This window comes from Podarcis erhardii, assembly GCF_964252035.2.
Source record: "Podarcis erhardii genome assembly, chromosome: 1".
In the NCBI taxonomy this organism is placed as follows: Eukaryota; Metazoa; Chordata; class Lepidosauria; order Squamata; family Lacertidae; genus Podarcis; species Podarcis erhardii.
The window spans coordinates 122,490,832-122,513,284 of NC_138497.1; the positions used below are offsets into that span (position 1 = coordinate 122,490,832).

At 41.9% G+C, this 22,453-nt stretch overlaps 1 protein-coding gene across 1 annotated transcript in view; it reads left to right on the top strand.

The window, feature by feature from the left end:
• Window positions 1-20,199, top strand: part of ANKAR (ankyrin and armadillo repeat containing) — a 63,113-nt gene extending 42,914 nt beyond the window's left edge. The window contains exons 16-25 of the mRNA XM_081850290.1: window positions 174-327; window positions 878-1,039; window positions 3,724-3,830; window positions 7,344-7,466; window positions 8,574-8,732; window positions 10,431-10,548; window positions 11,570-11,679; window positions 14,439-14,635; window positions 15,967-16,013; window positions 19,767-20,199. Of these exons, the coding sequence (XP_081706416.1) occupies window positions 174-327; window positions 878-1,039; window positions 3,724-3,830; window positions 7,344-7,466; window positions 8,574-8,732; window positions 10,431-10,548; window positions 11,570-11,679; window positions 14,439-14,635; window positions 15,967-16,013; window positions 19,767-20,011 (1,422 nt within the window). The 3' untranslated portion in view covers window positions 20,012-20,199. The remainder of the gene's footprint in view (window positions 1-173; window positions 328-877; window positions 1,040-3,723; window positions 3,831-7,343; window positions 7,467-8,573; window positions 8,733-10,430; window positions 10,549-11,569; window positions 11,680-14,438; window positions 14,636-15,966; window positions 16,014-19,766) is intronic.
• Window positions 20,200-22,453: the final 2,254 nt, after the last annotated feature.

Consider the following 22,453-nt stretch of genomic DNA (forward strand, 5'->3'; position numbering starts at 1 on the left):
GCAGTTGAGTAGGCTGTTATCTGACCTCACTAGATAACTTTGTAGCTTGGTCCTTCTGAGTTCAGTGGAGCTTATTGATGGTGAGGTCTGCTTGGGATTACATCCTCTCAGAGGTTAACGCTTTGAAATATAACCAGGAACATTTTTTCATTATTATTTTGCCCAATCTGCAGGCTTTTCACTTGAAAGTTAAAGAACAAGGTGCTGCCACACTTTGGGCCCTGGCAGGGCAAACCTTGAAGCAGCAGAAATACATGGCAGAACAGATTGGATACAACCTTATTATCGATATGCTGCTGTCACCCTCTGATAAAATGCAGTGTGTTGGTAAGTCAACTGTCAGGTGGCTGTTGTGGTTGCTCGAGAGTAACCAGGCAGGACTCCAACCTGTGTTTTACAGGCTTTATTTTGGTGCAAACTATTTACAGTGAAGAGCCCCAAAGTTCATGTCTGGCTCAATCGCTAGCAGAATCCGGGAGTGGTCTTTTTTTGGACCACCCCCAACATAAGAGTTTCGTTACCCCCAACCATCTCCTCCCCTCTTTGCGCCTCAGACTACTGCGCAGGATGGGCAATAGCAAGGGCATGTTTTCCTCCTGACCGGCTAGCCCAGAAGCAGTGTTAAGGCTCCCACCAGCATCCTCTGGTCCTTGCACCTCTTCCCCCTGGAGGTTGGTCTTTCCTCCTCCCCGGAGGAGGAACTGCTTCACAAGATTTCCGGAGGCTCCCTGTAACACAACTGCCCTTCTAATTCTCGCCTCTGAGCCAATGGCAGTTCCCTGACATGACATCAACCTTTTCCGTTACATTTCTGAAAGAAAAACTGGGCATGGGACTGAAGGTTGCTAAATGTGTGTTGCTGTGGTTGTTTTGGAAGGAGGTGAAGCCGTCATAGCTCTTAGCAAGGAGAGCGAAATTCACCAGAACCAGATCTGCGAAGGGAACGGAATTTCCCCTTTGGTTCGGCTGCTAAGGAGTGGAAGGATAGCAGAGGGCACACTGCTCAGTGTCATCAGAGCCTTGGGGACCATTTGTATTGGTTTGTAGTTCCTTTTCTGTTGTACTTAGGTTATGTTATAAGAAAACCCGCTCCCTTTCCCTAATGGGGTATTACAGAGTCCGTATAGAGTCCTTGTAGGTTCCCTATCGGTAGGAGCAAACAACAGAGGCCAACCAGAGCACATCTGAGAAGCAAAGCTAGTAAGCCTGATATTTATTGAAGGAAAATTAAACTGTTGCAACAGGGTCCCCACTCACCACACACAGGAGGGAGGAGAACTCTGAACAATGGTGCACAAGCCCTTATATAGACTATTGAAATTTCCCACCCTGTAGCCCAAGACTACCTCCAAAAACATCATACATACATCACAGAAGGAGGCGGTCTACAGTAGAAATCACAGAAGGAGGTGGTCTATAGCAGAAATCCTTTCTGCCAGAATACCTGATCATGGTCACTGATTGCATTACCTGGGCAGTCTGGCCATTCTTTTGTGATGGTTAATAATTTAGTTCCTGACTCCAGGTCACAGGCTCACCCTATTCATACACAACTACATCCTTAAGACAGGATTTGCAAGCAAAACGACAATTGGAAAGCTTTCCCCATTTGCCTCCCTTACTGCAGAGGAATATTTGAGGTCATTGGGAAAGTCAAAATGGCTTCAGGAATGCTCTCCCACTATTTCAGACACATGGTTCATATATTTAGACATGTGTGCATTTATGAATATTTATTCTATATTTGAGACCTTAAAATTTTCATAACAATCCCCCATTTGTGGCTTACTAGCCGCTTTGCTTCTCAAATATACTCTGGTTGGCCTCTTGTTTCCTCCTACTGATAGGGAACTCACTTAAGGACTCTGTGCAGGCTCAGGAATCCCCCATAAGGGAAAGGGAGCAGTTTTTTATTATAACAATTAAAAATAATCAAGCAGTTTAGAACAATGCAAGAACTTTGGAAGCTGGGTTGTATACAACTAAGTTCTTCTCAGACTACACCCACTGAAATTTAATGGGCCTATGCTAGTCATGTTAATTAACTTCAGTGGACCTACTCTAAGTAGGACTGTCATCGGATATAACCCCTAATACATTTTTAGTGATATAAGTAGTCTTTTCCATTAACAAAAGGCACGTGTGGTATTTGACCAGGGCCTTGATAAATCTCCTGGTTTGTCAAGAAGAGTTTGTCAAGTAGGGATGGGGGAGAAATTTGATTCAGTTCACATTAGAAGACAAACCTACCCAATTCTCAATTTTTCGCAACAGTAGGTGAACGTGAACACAGAGATCCTTCTAAATTCACACTTCTCTGAATTTTGCAATGCAGTTCTCCAGCCAGGTGATGGGTACAAAAATGCATTTTTACTAGTCTGCATAAAAATGCATATATTTGTGAAAACAGCATGCAAAAATAATAGGGTCAAGTGAGTGGCAAAAAATGTGCTTATTAGGCAAAGTTGCATTAAAATGTGTATATTGGCCAAAGAAATTTGCACTAGATTGCTGATGAATTTTCATGAGGACTTTTCCCCCCCTAATCACAAGCAGATGTGGAAATGTGGTGAACTGAATTTAAGATGGGGGAAACTGGAAATGGAGACAAAATAAAACTGACTTCCTAGTGTTAACTACCTAGAAGGCCTAGTCAGCCAGTCCATAGCTGGTGACCTGCATTTGGCTTGTGCCCCAAGTTTTCATAAGGACAATGTTGGTGAGCAGGCATAGAGCCTCTTTCTACTGCATGACTATGCAGATGTGTGAGCTTTATGAAACATGGACCGCTATCACTCTCTAACCTAGTTGCTATCTATGGGCCAATACACACAAACAGCCAGCAAGAGGCTACCTTGAATTGCTTTCATTGGCAACCACATAATTCAGGCTTAATTGACACTGAATCACCAACTTAGAGAAGGAAGTTTCCTTCCATGTCTCCTTTTGGTCCTTATCTGTTCAGGGCAAAAATAGAATTATCTGCGAACACACACCTCACATCTGGACCTAAACTCTATAAAGCCCACATTTTATTTTTATCTTATTTCATTGTTATTTATCATTAATGTAAAATCAAAAATGCAAACAAACAAGTCAGAGTTACAGCCAGAATCCAAAAATGCAAACAAACAAGTACAGAGTTACTGTTTGCCCATTTTGCATTTTCCAAATATGTAGGGAGCAGATAATGTAGAAAAATAAAAGCAGCAAAACACACAATGAAAGCCAAATTTTGCTATTTTTTGGAGGAAGAGGGGGCTCGTTCACACTTCACTTGTCCTAAAAGTACGGGTCTGGGCGTTTTTCTGCTTTTCCCAGGAAAACCTGCTCTTTACTGCCAAATCAGAGCAAACAGCAATTCCCGGGAAAACCTGATTGACATTTGTTCTGATTCAGCGGTAAAGAGCAGGTTTTCCCAAGTGAAAGTGGCTGGACAAGGGGAAGTATGGATGAGGCCAGGGTTTCATATGTCTGAATTCGACATAAGAAATGAAATCCCACCAAACAGCACAGAAATTTCCCAGGTCTTCCACATTCTGTGATAATGCTCCCTAGACTTGAGGTAGCCGTTTGGAACATGTTATTGTCTAAAGAGTTAAGAACACAGAATAGTTACAAATATGAGGTTTGCTTGTACTGACATTACATTTTCTCATTATCTTTTCAATTTTTCCTGTGCTCCTTATGTGGGGCTCTCTGCCTGACTTGTTGGACCTTCAGGTGAAGCTAATATAAACAATCCAGTCAGTCAAGACAACGTAGTAGATGAAGGAGCCTTGCCAATATTGGTCCACTTACTGAAACATCATAGTTCTCTTCACATAAAGGTGGGTTTTAAGTGGTAGCCTTATTCAGTATAGAGATGAACTCCTCCAAAGCATTTCTTGAGTAGGTTTAAGTGCTGGCATCTGTCTTTCTCGGAGGACAGTGGAAAAGTGTGCCATTGGAGGAGAAGTCAAACCGTTGGAGAATTACAGCGCCTGCTGTGGCTGTAGAAACGTGTTTTGTTGCAGCTGGAGAAGCTGAAGGCGTCTGATTGTGCTGCTGCAGATGAACTATGGTGTTTCTTCTCTCTGCGCTCCTCTGGTAGTCATTTTTCCTCTGGTTACTGCTGGGGATATGTGACCTGTCTATCTCCAGGCACTTTGGTCATCTGCAAGGAATTCCCAGATGGTGGGGTTGATGTTGCCAGCTTTCATGTCACATTTGAAGCATCTTTGTAATGCAGAGTTGGTCTGCCAACAGGCCTGGTACCTGAAGCCAGCTCTCCATAAAGCACATCCTTGGGGATACATTTCTTGACAGTGCTATTTTTCTAGAAAAAGAGGTGCCAGAACTCACCATAAACTCTCTTATAATGACAATGGTGCCCATCTGAGAAGTGCCAGAACTGAGTTCCATTGAGTTCCAGCAGGGGGAGGCGGGGAAAGCCCTGATTCTTGAGTAGGTTTAAGTAGTCCTTTCAGTTCATCACATAATATAAGCTAATACATCTTTGCGTGATGCTAAAGGGCTGCAACTCAGTCGTGGTGCTTTCCATGCAAATGCTCCCTGTAGGGTTTGGAAGCACCCTTACCTGAAACCCTGGTGAGATGCTGCCAGTCTGTGTTGGCAATGAGGATCTAGATAGACCAAGGGTCTGACTTAGTATAAGGCAGCTTCTTATGTTTCTATACAAAGAAACTAGCTGCTGGTCACAGCCAGTTTGGAAACTGGCACCTAATTGGTTAGAGTTGTATGACGCTGACTTCACAAAAGTAACACGGCTATAATAATTTTGTTTGCTACATTCCAGTTCCTAAAGACTGGAACGAGATGTTATTGTAGACAAGGAGCTGCCAACAGCAACATCCCCATATTTGGCTTGATATCCTCACATCTTCTCTCCCCTATAATATCTAACATCTCCCCTGTGACCTCTAATCATACAACTCAACCACTAGTGGCACCCAGTTATGTGGAGTAAGGATGGGGAGATTTGCATTTTGATGACCATGTGATGACCATTTCACTAGAGGTTATGGGGAGGTTGTGGGGAGAGGGAGAGAATTAGGTACTAGGATGCTGTTTGGGGCATTGGCTATTTGGCTGGCAAAAGACTAATTGTGTGGACAAGCAGAGACCCCCCCCCAACCCCAGGCGACTCCCTAGTGGAATAATGACTCATGACAATGTGTTATGGGATTAAAATGGGCAACTTTATTAAAGATTCAGATGTAGGGAGACCTTGGCTTAGGCATTGGGCGTTTATCCCTCCCAGTCCCCAGCCAGGGATCTGGGGAACATCAGGGTTATCCAAAATGTGTGGGGATTGGGCTGACTCTAGAAAACGTATGTTTAAGCAGAGAGAGCCCGCCCCCCATTTCACCTCAACGCAGGGGAGACCACTGACAACCTATTGGCATATGGCCAATGACACCCCTCAAAACAACCCCTTTAACGGGGAACCTTGGTATCGCTGCCGCAGTGGGGGCATGGGTCACCGCTTCATGCCCCCCCCCCCATTTAGGGAAGATAGACTAAAGGATTCCACCCAAGGCCTGAAACCGCCAAAGTTGTGACACCATGGAGGCACAGGTCAAATCTGTGTCCAGGGCAGCTGTTTATCAGCTCCATCTGGTACGCAGGCGGAGACCCTACCTGCCCGCAGACTGTCTCACCAGAGTGGTGCATGCTCTAGTTATCTCTCGCTTGGACTACTGCAATGCCCTCTACGTGGGGCTACCTTTGAAGGTGACCCGGAAACTACACCTAATCCAGAATGCGGCAGCTAGATTGGTGACTGGGAGCAGCCACCGAGACCATATAACACTGGTCTTGAAAGACCTACACTGGCTCCCAGTACGTTTCCGAGCACAATTCAAAATGTTGGTGCTGACCTTTAAAGCCCTAAATGGCTTCGGTCCAGTATACCTGAAGGAGCGTCTCCACCTCCATCGTTCTACCTGGACACTGAGGTCCAGCGCTGAGGGCCTTCTGGCAGTTCCCTCGCTGTGAGAAGCCAAGTTACAGGGAACCAGGCAGAGGGTCTTCTCAGTAGTGGCAATTGCCCTGTGGAATGCCCTCCCACCTGTTGTCAAAGAGAAAAATAACTACCCAACTTTTAGAAGACATCTGAAGGCAGCCCTGTTTAGGGAAGCTTTTAATTGTATTTTAGTGTTTTGTTGGAAGCTGCGCAGAGTGGCTGGGGAAACCCAGCCAGATGGGCGGGGTATAAATAATAATAATAATAATAATAATTATTATTATTATTATTATTATTATTATTATTATTATTATTTTGCTATGGGGAAGGCAAAACCTGCCAATGCAGGGGAATTCCTTCCCGGTCCTTTAACAGCAACCAATGACGTAGCAGCGCCCGCGTACCTGTGCCTAACCTGCAAAAGAAGGCATAACTGAGGGAGGGCAGGGTGGGTGAAGCTCTGGAGCCGACTGAGGACTCCCAGGTAAGTTCCACCCTCTATTGTGTGGGCAGGGTGGTACACCCCACCTGGCCAACTCCCCTGGCAACGCCGCCCCCCCCCCCCCCGCACCAGGATTGGTTAACTGTCTGAGGTTAGGTGGGAACCTCAAGGTATCCAGCATGAGAGGGGGGAAAGCCAGGTTGTATTTTAGGGAGCTGCATAGGATCGGGGGGGAGGGCTGCGTGCGACCATGCAAAAAACACCCCCCATTTGATGTGGGGAGCGGTCATTCCAACCTAAGTGTCTTGGTGTGGCTATAGTGTTAGACTAAGACCTGGGAGCCCACAGTTCAAATCCACACTAAGCCATGAAGCTCACTGGGTGACTTTGAAGCTGTTAGTCTCTCTGAATCTAGCCTATCGCACAGGGGTTTTTGTGAGGGTTCAGTTAGGGGAAGGAGAACTATGTTTATCAGTAAATATATTTGGAAACCTCAGGGCAAGACAAAAATCTCCATTAAGCAGTGTGGAACTGTTGTGCTGTGAGGTGCAGAAAGAGTCCAGTTTGTTATATATTAAGTGCACATATTATAACAACTCTGGACGAGATTGTGGCTTTTTATGGTGTAAATGTCCTTGTACTGCAGCTATGTGTTACTTAAAGGGATTGTTCATTGGGGACTGAGGGATAGTCAGCAAGCTCTGAAGGACGTTTGGAATGGGGCTGAAAATTTGGTATTGGGCTAAAAATAATTGAATTTAACCAATGTGTTCAAGATCACCTATTAAATCAGTAAAAATGTTATTTATATGCAGTGTATATGTCTGAATCCCATTCTGAACTTTGATGTGAATAGGATAGGATATGATCTATTATATAAAAATGATATTTTCTTTTTTTTACTTTTGCTTTTCCATTCAACTGATTGTTTAGGTTGAAGTTGCATATTCTTTGGCTTGCATTGTTCTAAAGAATGATAACCTGCAGAGTGTGTTGCGAGAGAAGGAAGGCTTTAGTTATTCTGACGTCCTTGGGCTCCTTTACGCACCAGAGAAGGTACTGGCTTTACTGGAGAACATCATAGTGCCCATTTAAGAGACAAGATTAAATACGCTTCATGCTGTAATAAGGCACTGACATTCTTTCCTTCTTTGTTTCAATTAATGTCAGTGCCTGATTACAGGAACCACCGAAAAACAAACAATGCCGCAATAAATGTGTCGGCTTTTAAGGGTGCGCAAGATTCCATTCTTCATACTGCAACAAATTTACCCAGCCGCCCTCTGGAATTTATTTTATTTTATTTTATTTTTTATTTCAAAACCAAAAAAAATTACAAACATCAAATTCAAAATCCATATTAATTTTCTAACATAAGCCTATTACATAGATTACCTAAATTAAAATATATCTAATTGCTCTAGGCTTCCCTTTGCTATATGTAAATACAATGCAATTAACAAATTATATTATAAATTATATTATAGGTTCCCATATACCCCCCACTCCCCTTCACCCATGTGTGATCTCAATATTTTACTTCTTCCATCTTGTTGTGTTGTTGTAATTTAATAAGTATTCAATTGATTCTGTTATTATTTTCTTGCTTACCCCTGCACGTTTTACACATTCTCTATTAATATTTCAATTTTGGAACCATATTTTTTCATGTATTCACTCCATACCACTCTCTAATTATTCTCTGATTTGAGTGGCCTCTAATAACTGCCATCAATTTTGCCATTTCTACAAACTCACAGGGTTTGTTTTGCCATTCTAATAGTGATGGGATTTTCTCCCCCTTCCATTTTTTTGCAATCAATATTCTGGCAGCTGCTGTTGCGTAATTCCACCCTCTGGAATTTAATAATACCACATGGAAAGTGCACCCCCTAAATCTGTCCTAAAGGTTCCCCCAATCCTCTGGAGCAGATCTGGGTAGGGTGTGGGGTGCTTGCTTGAGTGTGTGTGTGTGTGTGTGTGTGTGTTTTTGTATGTCTCCCACTGCACAAGCAGAAATTCTTGCACTGACAGGACTTGTTAGCTGAATACCACCCATGGTTGTGTGTGTGTGTGTGTGTGTGTGTGTGTGTGTACGGTAGATTTTATGTACTTTATATTTCACGGTCAATACAATTTACTTCTTTCTCTGATTGTTTTAAGGATATCTGTTTGCGAGCAGGAAATGCTATCGCCCTTTTTGCATATAATAATCCCAGCCAGCAGTTATTGATTTTAGAAAGTGGACCAATATCTGTGTCTATATTTGAACCTTTCCTGGAATCGGAAGTAGAGACAGACAGAGCAATGGCCGCCTTTCAGGTACAAAACCAGAGATCACGCTCATAGTTCACCCAGAATGCATAAGCACGCGTGTGCCATTTTTGAAAATGGAGTTTTCCATAAAGGACTGTTTGAATGCTATGCCTCTGTCTTCTTGCTCAAATACAAAGGACTCTGCTCAATCTACTATATTGGAGAAGGAGAGTTTCATCTTCTCCCTTTCGGCAGCAGCTTCTGATCCTTGTGGGTATTCCATAAACATCTGGTTTGCCACTGTGAGAATAGGGTCCTGGAAGAGAGATGGACCATTTTCCTGATCTACAAGGGTTCTTCTTATGTTAGTTTTCTAGTATAGATTCCGTTTCTCAAATCTCTGGAAAAAAATGATATATCTATCATTTTGAATACCTTTGAAAAGTTTTCAGGTGTCCTAGGTACAACCTGACACCTGCGTAGTACCCAAAAGAGCCTCATTAGACTACCTGCTACCTCCTCCCACATTTCAAGATTGTCACAATTAAATAAAGACTCCATAGTTTCTATATGAGTCAACTTTCCCCTCCTGAATCCTACTCTGTTTACCATATAGCCTGGTGAAGGGTTCTGGAGAGCTTGAAAACTTGCAGACTATTTTGTGACCTCTTCATTGGCCTAAGAAAGGTATATGTAATGTGGATTTTGGATTTTTTCTTAAAGGCCACCATGGCTATTTTTGCTTTTTCTGTTATCAATGACTTGTGTCAACGTAGCCTGTCCAATTGTTCCTTCAACCATTCATCTATTGTGAAGAGTCATTTTTGCCTAAGAGGTTCAAGGCATTGCTTGGGAACCTGTGATCTCAACATTTTTAAAGTTGTGCCCAATGTCTCAATCTGTGCCCACTTCAAATACTTCTGCTATTGTTACTTCATCGGTTACAGTTTCATATTTTTAGTCTGCAGAGAAACCTATATACACTAACAAGGGCATATGTACATAAATAAACACAATAGCATATCTTTGTAAAATATAAAGAATATAGGAAAATTGCAAAAAGGAATTTTTTTTAAAGAATTGGGTTGAAATATGGAAAAAGGTGTCGTGTTTTAACTTGCAAAATGTGTACGCATGTCTTAATTTCTAGTGTACATTCTCCCATGTATGTCTGCATATGTTTGTATCATAGAGTAATAAATGCTTCTGCAAACTCAGAAGTGTGAGGGCTGAGCTTTTGTGCTTTGTCTCCATCCGCAGGTAACACAAACATATTCTCTTCCATTCCTATGATTGTGTAGCCATAAACTACATTCTCATTAAAATATGCTTGCTTTGTACAGTGGTGCCCCGCAAGACGAATGCCTCGCAAGACGAAAAACCCGCTAGACGAAAGGGTTTTCCGTTTTTGAGGCGCTTTGCAAGACGAATTTCCCTATGGGCTTGCTTCGCAAGACGCTCCCCCCCCCTTTTTCTAAGCCGCTAAGCCGCTAATAGCTGCTTAGCCGCTAAGCTGCTAATAGCCGCTAATAGCCGCTAAGCCGCTAATAGCGCTAATCCGCTAAGCTGTCAATGGGCTTGCTTCGCAAGGCGAAAAAACCGCTAGACGAAGAGACTCGCGGAACGGATTCTTTTCTCACCACTGTACTGGGACAAAAAAAGAATAACAATTTTTGCTGGAAGCAGGAAATGCAGAGAAATGGGGGGGAAATGTGTGAGGCCTGATTAATAATGCATTGTGTAAAAATGTTTCTTTTGTTTCAGATAGTTATACTAGCCAGAATTATAGTTGATAAGGATAAAGTCAGTCTGTCTGCAAAAGGAGTTTCTATTTTGGTCGACCTGCTATGTTCGGAAAAGACAGCGACTCTTGTGTTAATAGGCAAGTAATGATGCAAAGAGAAGCACTGTTTTTCAAGGCAGCATGCTTATACAACACTGGAATAGTGCAAAATCTTAAAATAGTAGGATGTGATTGTTTATATGCCGTGTCTTGGTTTCTACTACCCTAGAGGCAGGTGTTTATTCTGTCAAGACTGTTGTTGTTGTTGTTGTTGTTGTTGTTGTTGTTGTTGTTGTTGTTGTTGTTGTTATTTATTATTATTATTATTATTATTATTATTATTATTATTATTATTATTATTGCTATGCCACCTATCTGACTGGGTTGCCCCACCCGACAATACAGCAAAGGTTCTTGCTTCATTTAAATTACCGTATTTTTCGCTCCATAAGATGCACCTGACCATAAGACGCACCTAGTTTTTAGAGGAGGAAAACAAGAAAAAAAAATATTCTGAACAAATCAGTGGATGTATGATTTTTGTGGTTCATGCTGTGGCCACAGACATGATATGTCATTCGACGGTGAGTTTGGGGTGGCCCAATGCAAAAATTCTGAGGATCCATGTGCTTTTACCTCCCCCCTCCCAGGCAGCCTCCTTTATCGCTAGAGTCCCTTATCTCCCTCCAATCGCTTGCCGATCAGCTGCTCAGCGGCTTCATTTCAATACCCCCTTCCGTCTTTCTAAAAAAAAAAAAAGCACAATCTGCTTTTCGGCCTTGGGCAATTTGGCTCCAGGGACCACGCATTCGCTCCATAAGACGCACAGACATTTCCCCTTACTTTTTAGGAGGAAAATGGTGTGTCTTATGGAGAGAAAAATACGGTAAATGCACATTGGAGCACACATTTTACCTAAAGCCATAAGTGTCAATATGTTCCAAGAGTGCAATTAAAAAGAATACTGAAAAGTGTGGCCATAGAAATTGTACTGGGGTTCTTGAAATGTTTCAGAAATGGACACCTGCCTGCTGAAGTTAATTGTACCAAAAAGCTTTTTTGTATAATTTTAGCTCAATTTACTAGTAACATTTAATCTCAGTTATCTATTTCTTTATAGGGAAGCTATTGGCTAGTTTGGCTCACACAAGAGCAGGTATTCCAGAAGCAATTACATGCTTAGGAACTGTCCAGCGTCTTTGTTATCATTTATACGCAAAGGAAGAAGAGGTACAGCTATTTTATTTTTGCAGTCCCCGTCCCCCCATTTGATCCATTCAGTCTAACTTTCTAATGCAGCTAAACTGGTGAAATATAAAACAGCATGAAAATAAGCAATGTGGACCCTTTAATAGTATCAAAATCTAATCACCTCCTTTTACCCTGAGATTATTAATCAAAAATGAATGCCATATACAGTATTGGTTTTTCAGTAATGCACATTGGAAGCCATATTTCGCCAATATGCGTACATTAGACAGGTGGCAGTGATGGTGGGGGAAACCCAACTTTTAAAGCCATTATTTAGCCACTCTGCATTAATTTCAAGAAAGAATTAATGGGAAAAGGTGGAGGTGTTTTTTTTTTTTTGGTTTTTTTTTTTTGTATATATGCTCTCAGGGTGCTTCCAGACTTAATATCACTCCAAAATAGCAACAGTCACATTCAGATTGCTCAATTAAAGACCATCTCTTTTGTAACACGGTTTTTTAAGAAAAGAGAGATCCAGGGGAGATCATGGACTCGACAGGCTGGTTGTATTGCCATCTTTTCCTGGAAAACTGGTGAAAACGCTGGTGTAAATACAACAACCATAAATTGTAATTAAAATATCACTGCAGCACGAACTGTTCAATGATTAATTGTTCATTTAAAATATATCCCCTCCCTCAGTTGGATGGACCCTGAGGCCATCTTGGCAGAGGAGCAAGCTGGATTTAGGCAAGGCAGATCTACCACAGATCACTGTTTTGTCTTAGCACATCTTATTGACAAATACGCCAAGAAAACCCGTGGGGTCTTATATGCAGCCTTCATTGATTTGAAGGCGGCCTTTGATTCAATTTCACGAGTAAGACTCTGGGCCAAATTGAATACATCCAGTATAGATAAAAGATTATTATTTTTGATTAATGGCCTATATAAAGATACTGTGTTGTACGTAAGATCCTCCAGAAATGGCCAACTCATAGGCCCTGTACCAGCCACCAAGGGGGTTAAGCAAGGCTGCATTTTAGCCCCAGCTTTTTTTTTTAACCTATATCACCTCCCATCACCACTCTTTAAGTAGAAAACAGGTACTATGGAAGGTGGACCTCCCAGACACCATGGTAGAGAATACAAGAACAGACCAGATCCAGCATGGATCACACATTCCAGGGTGTGGCGTGCAAGTCTTTTGACGCAGTAAACAGGGATCTGAAAGGTCTGAATTCCCATCACTTTAATTGACTGAATATAATAATTTACCAAGGGTAGCTAGAAACCTACAAGGGACTCAGCTACATTAGTAAAAAACAACGTTTTGAATGCATTATAAACATGCAACACCAGATGGCGCCAGAGAGCAAAAGAATTTCTATGTTATTTTTACATAGTCCTTTTTTTCCCTCTTTTTTTTTGTCTTTTGCTATTACAATTTAATTTCTGACTTACTTATAGCATTTTTCCCACCCAAGGTCTCACCTTTCTTAAGAAGAACCCTGTTGGATGTCCTAGGCATCCCCAGCCAAGTCTGATAGTTAATTCTTTATTGGGAAAACATGCACTAACAGCAATTTCCATAACGCCCTAGATACAAACACACACGTGCTTCTTAGGCAGCTGTTCCTGGGTCTGTGTTCTGCAGAGAAATTGTAGCAATACAGTGGTGCCTCACAAGACGAAATTAATCCGTTCCGTGAGGCTCTTCGTATAGCGGTTTTTTCATCTTGCAAAGCAAGCCCATTGACAGCTTAGCGGATTAGCGCTATTAGCGGTTTAGCAGCTTTTAGCGGATCAGCTGATAAGCGGCTTAGGGCTTAGGAAAAGGGGGAAAAAAGGGGGGAAACCCGCAGGAACTCACAAGACATTTCGTCTTGCGAAGCAAGCCCATAGGGAAATTCGTTTTGCGAAGCGCCTCCAAAACGGAAAACCCTTTCGTCTAGTGGGTTTTCCGTCTTGCAAGGCGTTCGTCTTGCGGGGCACTACTGTAGTGGGACCACACACCCTCCAGGTTATGTACCCTCATCTGATGGGTGGACCCATGCAACCTGAGGCTTCTCTTACCTGGAAGCCATCACTGCTCTATCCTCTTTCAAGCCCCTCAGGCCTAGAAGACAGCGGGGCAGGGAGTGGCAGGGATTCGACTGGCCTGTCCCTTACCTGAGCAGCCTCTTCCTTTGACTTGTCCTGCACACCCATCTCCATCTCTGACCATTCCTCTTACACACACACACCTGCTCAGGCTCCTGCCTTGTAGGTAGTGCCAAACCCCATAAATCTCTGGCCCCTCTCCTGGGTCAATCCCCTGGCCTCTTTCCTCTGCCCACACTGTCATCCGAATACCTACCAGTTCCTGACACTGGATCAGGCCAAAGGCCTATCTAGTCCAGTATCCTGTTCCCACATGGGCAGGGAAGTGAAGATCGCCTAGGTGAGATGGTGGGAGTCTGGAAGCAGAAAGGAAATCTCCCAGGTGAGAGCTGGGAGGATCCACCACTTTAAAAAAAAATTAAAAATTATTAGATTTTCTAATTTAATAATCCAATCAAATCTCATTAAATATTCCAAATTATACATCTACATATCAAATAGTTCAAATATTCTGCCGAATTATAAACTTTCTGTGGCGTGACAAGTTCTACTTTTGAGAGAGAACTCTCCATTTTTATTTCTCTTTCTTTCTCTGTGTTTTTATTTAGATGAGTTTCTTTTATTGATTATATATATATATGCTTTAATAGAATCCTTCAGGGAAAAGACAGCTGAAAGTGAGGTTCTTTTTTCAGGTTCGTACATCTATGGCATGTGCTCTGGGATATTTAACATTCAACCGAACTGCATATCGCCATTTGCTAGTACAATGTAGGAATAAGCCCAAGTTGTTCAAGAGGCTAATAGTAAACCTTAGCAAGGATGCAAGAATAAATTCAGACTTTGTGAGAGAATTTAAGAGGCAAAAAAGAGTTGGGCTTCCAGCTCTCAGGTAACAATTAGCAACCTTTCAATTATCTTATGGTTTGTTTGTTTGTTTGTTTTTTAAGGTATTGAGTCCCTCACTTTTCACGTACTGAAAATCTTACTGATTTCTATTCATTACCCCATGCAAATAGCAATCAAAATATCAGTTGACTTCAGGGTAATATTGATTCCACAAATACCCCCTTTTGGGGGACAGTGGTGGAGAGGGTTTTGGTGGAGCAGCTGCAAGCATTATTGAATGACACAGATTATTGGGATCCATTTCAATCTTGGTTCAGGCATGGACACAGGACTAAGGAGCCTTGGTCCCCATGGTCTCTTTGCAGAGCAGGACAGGCAGAATGCAACCTGCTTCTTGATTTCTCATGAGTTCTTGCAATTCTCTTTTAAATCCATTTGATTTGTATTGATGCTCTTAATTATGTTTTTATGGACCCTTGTTGAGTTTGTTTTTATATTCCACCTTACTGTTGTTGTTTTTTAATGACAGTGCAGCTTATAAATTAATAAATAAATATTTTTGGTAATCTCCAAAACCTTCAGGGAATTTTATATTTAGTTGTATAGAGACTTGTTCCCAAAGAATTTTTTTTGTGTGAAGGGTTATTTCCTTCACAAAGTTCTCTAACTGAGAGGTATATATCAGCAATATTTGGATGTTTTAGCTTTATTTTTATCTCGTTGGACACCCTCGATGGTGAAGTTTTGTGAAAATCTGTAGAAGAACAACATTTTGTGTTTTCCAGAAATGGGGGGGGGGGGAGCTATGCACTGTAAAACAAAAGCATCTTTTAATTTCCCAGTACAACCACAGAAAAAATCATAAACACAACAGCGTATTCTAGTTTGTGTTAAAGGTGATTACAGTCTAGCGCTACAATTACATATCATGATATAAATAGGAAATGGCTGTTAGATAACAAGCTGTGTATAAGATTTCTTTTTTTTCTCCTGAGGTTAAGGACCGGTGCCTAGATTAGGGGTGAGGAACCTGTGGCCCTCCATATGTTGTTGGACTACAACTCCCATCATCCCTAGCTAGCAGGACCAGTGGTCAGGGATGATGGGAGTTGTAATCCAAAAACAGCTGGAGCTTCAAGTTTGGGAAACCCTGGTCTAGATCCTTAATACATTCCCCAGCAAGAAACTCATTTAAGTAAGCAAAGTTTCTGCCATCCCAGCTGTTTGGAAATCAGAGCTGAGGTACAACCTTCCGCATTTAATTGTTTAAATGCTTATTGCTTAATTGGAACACAGATCCTTTGTTGTCCTCGCTGCTTGTCATTATATTATAGGTCAAGACTACTACTAACATTTTGCCTTTTTAATTTTCAGTTTGGAGATAAACGGAGGGCCACCTGCAGTTCCCGTACACATACGAGGTAATTTATTCAGAAATAACTCCCATTGGCTAGACAGCTCTGCCCTTTTAGGTCAGCCATATAATATACAGTATTATGACAAATGAAGGAAATTCTGAATTACCCATAAAGAGCAAAGTGCAGGAGAAGCCAAACATGTTACATCTCACTGTACGTGTGCTGATATCTATTAGCTCATCAAATACATAAAATAAATGTTTGATTATATCTGGACAGAATCCAGAGAATTGAGGGGCCCATTCTGCCCTCCAGTGGCAATCCCTCACACTTCACAAGCTGTTGTTCTGGGGGGCCCTTGATCTTTAGACATCACGTGAAGGGGACAGACACGTTACCTGCATGTAGACCACAGGTGGGCAGACTTCAGGCGTGCCAGATTTTCTTTGGGTTTTTTTCTACCAAACCGAGGCAGATGCAAAAAGCCATTAAAGAACTGGGTGCAGTATGCCTGGCCTGCATCTCAATCCAAACAGTGTGTCTAAAGTAGTGTTTCCCAAACCTGGGTTTCCAGCTGTATTGGGGGTGGGAGACTACAACTCCCATCATGCCTAGCTAGCAGCGGCCAGGGATGATGGGAATTGTAGTCCGAAAACAGCTGGAGACTCAAGTTTGGTCTAAAGCAAAGCAGGTTTTTTTTTTGCAAGTGAGGGGCAGTTTTTGTATGGCAAGGGTGCCAACTGTTCAGAGGGGGAAAGACAAACAAACGCTTTACTTACATAAGCTTAAGAATCCCTCTGTTCCGTGGACTGTTAGGCTGCTGAACGGAAAATAATATAGTGCAACTGACTTTCGGGGTTGTTGTTTTGTGCGATGAGATTGAGTGTTTATTGACAATAAAGGTGATATTATTATTATTATTATTATTATTATTATTATTATTATTGCCAGCGTATAACAAGGGTGCCAACTTGAATAAAATATTGGAGGGTCCCAGGTAAGCCCTGCGCCCCACAAAATTGACCACAAGATGGGGGCACACACACCATTTGAGTGGCAACGGTGTTGCAAAAACGCCCGGGAAGGCTGCCAACTTCCCAAGGGTGTCTCTCCAGTGGTCCTCCCTGGCTATAAATTTCCCTCAGTCCAGAGAGACCGGTGATAAGTGACCCTTCCCTCCTGAGAGGCGCACACTCGTCTTCTGGCATATCATAGCAGAAGAAAGAGTCAATCAGTAGCTCTAAACTACTTTATTTTACAGTCTATATACAGAGACTTCATCAGCATGTCTGTGCTCCCTCAGCACCAGTACAGAACAGCATCACAAACAGAAATGAAACTAACTTCCAACAGTACTGAGACTTCCTGTCTCACGCGCTCTCAAATGATATACACAAAACTCAGGAACTTTCCACCATATGTGGTGGATATGTAGGAAAATACAGGTATTCTAGGAGAGTATCCATGCAGAACTGCAAAAAATGCTAAAGATCTCTTTCAATAAAAAACCAGAGGCCTACCTCCTGGGAATAACTGATTTGGATATTCCGCAAAAGAGGAAGGGTATCTTTTTATATGCGACGGCGACAGCAAGAGTTCTGATCGCAGCAAAATGGAAGAGTAATGAAATCCCCTCTATACAAGGTTGGATCCAAAACCTAACAGAACATGCCAAATTAGATGGTCTATCAGAAAAAATAAAGAATAAATCAAAACAGGAATTTGTTTCAAAATGGGAGGTTTTCAAAGAATATCTGAAAAATAAATATACTAGTTTAAATTCTGTTGCAGCAAGAGGGGGGTTTGCCCTGCCGGACTTAAGACTGTACTATGAATCGGCAGCTTTCTGCTGGTTGAAAGATTGGCTACTTCTCGAGAATGCAGACATTCTGGACTTGGAAGGATTTGACAATAGGTTTGGTTGGCATGCATATATATGGTATGACAGGGTTAAAGTTCACAAGGGTTTCAAAAACCATATTGTTAGGAAAGCATTATACAATGTGTGGATTCGATACAAGGATTTGTTGGAAAATAAAACTCCTAGGTGGTTATCACCTATGGAGGCTAAGGAGGTGAAGAAACTTAATATAGAATCTAAATGGCCAAAATATTCTGAAATTTTAGAACAAGAAAGTGGTGAATTTAAACTACAGAGTTTTGAGAAAATAAAGTCCAAGGTATGAGACTGGCTCCATTATTATCAAATAATGGAGACTTTCAAACAAGACAGGAAAATTGGCTTCCAGGTGGAGAAATTGAAACTAGAAACAGAATTGTTAGAACCCAATACTAAGAATTTATCAAGAATGTATAATTTGTTGCTGAAGTGGAATACAATAGATGAGACAGTTAAATCAGCCATGATTAAATGGGCACAGGACATTGGTCATGACATCATGTTTGCTGACTGGGAACAGTTATGGACCACCGGCATTAAATTTACGGCATGTAATGCCTTAAGAGAAAATATTATGAAAATGATTTATAGGTGGTACATGACCCCAGTCAAGCTTGCGAAGATTTATCATCTGCCCAATAATAAATGTTGGAAATGTAATGAGACTGAAGGTACCTTCTTTCACCTTTGGTGGACCTGCCCAAAGATTAAAGCCTTTTGGGAAATGATTTATAATGAAATTAAGAAGGTACTTAAATGTACCTTTCACAAGAAACCAGAGGCGTTTCTCTTGGGCATGGTCGGTCAATTGGTGTTAAGGAAGGACAAGACTTTTTTTATGTACGCCACTACAGCAGCAAGGATTCTTCTAGCAAAGTATTGGAAGACACAAGAACTACCCACACTGGAAGAAAGGCAGACGAAAGTGATTGATTTTATGGGACTGGCAGAAATGACTGGCAGAATTCGTGACCAAGAGAAGGAGACGGTGGAGGAAGATTGGAAGAAGTTTAAAGTATATCTTAAGTTACAGATAGGTAGCCGTGTTGGTCTGCCATAGTCAAAACAAAACAAATTCCTTCCAGTAGCACCTTAAAGACCAACTAAGTCAGTTCTTGGTATGAGCTTTCGTGTGCATGCACACGAAAGCTCATACCAAGAACTGACTTAGTTGGTCTTTAAGGTGCTACTGGAAGGAATTTGTTTTGTATATCTTAAGGACTGTCATAAAATTGAGGAGTGCTAAAATGTCAAGGGGAAGGAAGATGCAGAATTACAGCTGAAACTGTTTGATGATTTAAGGTGAAATTGAGAAAGATAACAAGTTTTAATTTAATTGGTAAAAAGGGTTGTTGAAAAACTGTAAAACAAGGATGCAAAAAGGGTGAGGTATGGGGAAGTCCGAGAAAGGAGGGTTATGAAAATGAGGTTAAGAAATGATATTTTGTGTGTTTGTTTGTTTCTGTTGATGTTTGTATGTTGTTGTTGTTTTGTTTTAAAATTGGGAAATTAATAAAAATTATTTTTTTAAAAATAAATAAATTCTGTTGCAGCATTCGAGGAACTTTAGTAATAGTTGCAAGGTAGATATACGAAATTAGATATATTAAGAATAAGTTTAATTATGATAAAAGTGTGTATTGGCAATAAGTATTATGAAATCGAAATATGGAATAGACGGGAGGTCGGGTCTTTAGTGTGAAGACCAATATATGTTATATTGTTTGCTAAGAAAATTATGTGTTTATACACACACACACACACACACACACACACACACACACCATATTGCTACTGCTGGAGCAGCACAAATGGATAAAAATCCTAGCACCGGGAGGGGGGAAAGTGTAACTCCGTCAAATATTCTAGGAGTCGACTCCTCTGGTGCATAAGAAAGCAATGTTTTCATTTTGCAGACAAGTCACAGACTAGTGGCGTCAAGATATACAAAACAAAGTGTCGTCCAAAGGATTCCCTCTTCTTGGTGCCCACGGCGACTCACCTAATGGGAAGGTTCAAAACACCGGAAAAGCCCCGCGTCCCAGTATCCGGCCACATTCCCTTTCCACACGCCACGACATCGGACCTCATTCAAGTTTCGAGGCCGAGAATTGTCGATGTCTCCGCGCTCCTCAGCAGCTTGTCGGGAAAGAAAGCTTGACTTTAGTGCCTGCACTGGGGCAGCAACAAAAACAGTAATGTCTCTGCTAATACTTTTCAGATAATTAGGGTAAATATTACTGCTCTGTCCGTAACAGATTTGCACAATGAAAGTTTGTCTATTAATAATGCAAAAAATAAAATAAAAAATTGCTGCTGTGGTAGAGAATAAAAAGGCTGGCAATTAACTGTAAGCATTCATGTGTTTTTTCTTGCCTCCAGTGTGGCCTAGAGAAACCTAAGAGAACATTCACAATATCTCTCAATGTTGGTATCTTTTATAATAATTTAATAATAATAATTTATTATTTGTACCCCGCCCACCTGGCTGGGTTTCCCCAGCCACTCTGGGCGGCTTCCACAGAGACCAAAAATACACTAAAATGTCACACATTAAAAACTTCCCTGAACAGGGCTGCCTTAAGATGTCTTCTGAATGTCAGATAGTTGTTTATCGCTTTGACATCTGATGGAAGGGTGTTCCACAGGGTGGGCGCCACTACCAAGAAGGCCCTCTGCCTGGTTCCCTGGTTCGCTGGACCTCAGCGTCCGGGCAGAACGATGGGGGTGGAGACGCTCCTTCAGGTATACTGGACCAAGGCCGTTTAGGGCTTTAAAGGTCAACACCAACACTTTGAATTGTGCTCGGAAACGTACTGGGAGCCAATGTAGGTCTTTCAAGACCGGTGTTATGTGGTCTCGGCAGCCGCCCCCAGTCACCAGTCTAGCTGCCGCATTCTGGAATAGTTGTAGTTTCCGGGTCACCTTCAGAGGTAGCCCCACGGAGAGCGCATTGCAGTAGTCCATATTTTAAGCCTGAAATCCTAAGCACACTTGCTAGGGAGAAAGACCTTGGAAGAAAGACCTGGTGGACCTTACTGTTGGTGCCAAAACACACTCATCAAGTGTTTGGAATATGGGGAAGTTGGCACGTTAAGATAGGTAAGCATACTGGATCAGCCCCATTTCCTTCCAGTTGTTTTTCCAGGGTTCCAAGAGGTGTGGGGAGCTCACCCCCGAGACAAAGACAGCCCCCTGCTTATATACACACCTTCTTCAAGCTGGAAGGCAACAGAAATAGTAAGTGTGTAGCGCCATTCAGCCGCAGCCAAGCACTTTCTAAAGCATAATTGACTTCAGTGGGAGACCATCAGCACATCCTTAACCATTAGACTTAAAAGAGCTAAATGATGGCTGGATTGCACACCACATGATAATTCCAGCTTTTGCCCAATTTAACTACTATAGCACGGTGTTCAAGAGGCTGCATTTCATGTTAGAAAAATCCCAATTTTGGGAGCTGGGCTGTCTGAAGCCTTCCAAGCATGGCTAAAAAGGCAGGGGATCATTCATCGCAAATCAAACCCATTTTCACCCCAAGAAAACTCGGTTGAAGCATGCAAAATTAGATCTTTGCAGACAATGCAGGATTCTATGCTGTGCAATTCTGGTTTACCCCAAAACGTTCTGGGAAAACCAAGATCCTTCAAAGCACCGTCAAGACATTCATTCCAATTCCTAACAGATTCCCGAAGCCCACAAAGCCATCTTGGGCTTTGACAATCTGCTTGGAATTGGAATGAATGTCTTGACGGTGCTTTGAAGAATCTTGGTTTTCCCAAGTATAGCTCAATAGTATAGCCACCTGTACCAAAGGTACAGGTGACAAACGTGAGCTGTGTCTTTCATATGATGATGCTTCCAGTCTTGCCTCTGTGTTAACTCTCACATTTCAAGTGATCACATTAAAATTAATTTTATGTCTTTTCTATACGGGCGTAGTAGAAGGGATGCTGGGACATCTACTCTAATAATTCAAGGCTTCTTCATAGAAAGTATCTGTCCATGGTATGTTTTAAGGTAAGGTAAAAAGGTAAAAGACCCCTGGATGGTTAAGTCCAGTCGAAATCGACTACGGGGTCCGGCGCTCATCTCCGCTTTCAGGCTGAGGGAGCCGGCGTTTGTCCGCAGAAAGCTTTCCGGGTCATGTGGCCAGCATGACTAAACCACTTCTGGCGCAACGGAGGCCAGAGGTAAACGGCGGTATGTTTTACCTCCTTCCCTTCACCTTGAAAACTGGTTTAAGCAGATGTTTTGCTTAAAATAGAGAATTACGCTGTAAATGTGCTTATTAAACTACAGTGAGGTAGCTCGGTTTCATAGGGATGTATCCTATTACAGTGATTCCCCCATCTTTCTTGGTCCATTTGAAAGGGGCTGCAGGGGCTGTATTCCTGGATACAATATATCAGCTTTAATATCAATAACCTTCAAGGCAGGTATAACATTTCTCCCCCACTTGCAAACAGGTGCAGGCTTTGAACTGGTATTCCCATTTGGAAGGTACTAAACAAACGTACCAAATTTGATTCTTATCTCCCAGCTTGGCAGGGGGTTGGACTCGATGGCCCTTGTGGTCTCTTCCAACTCTATGATTCTAGGT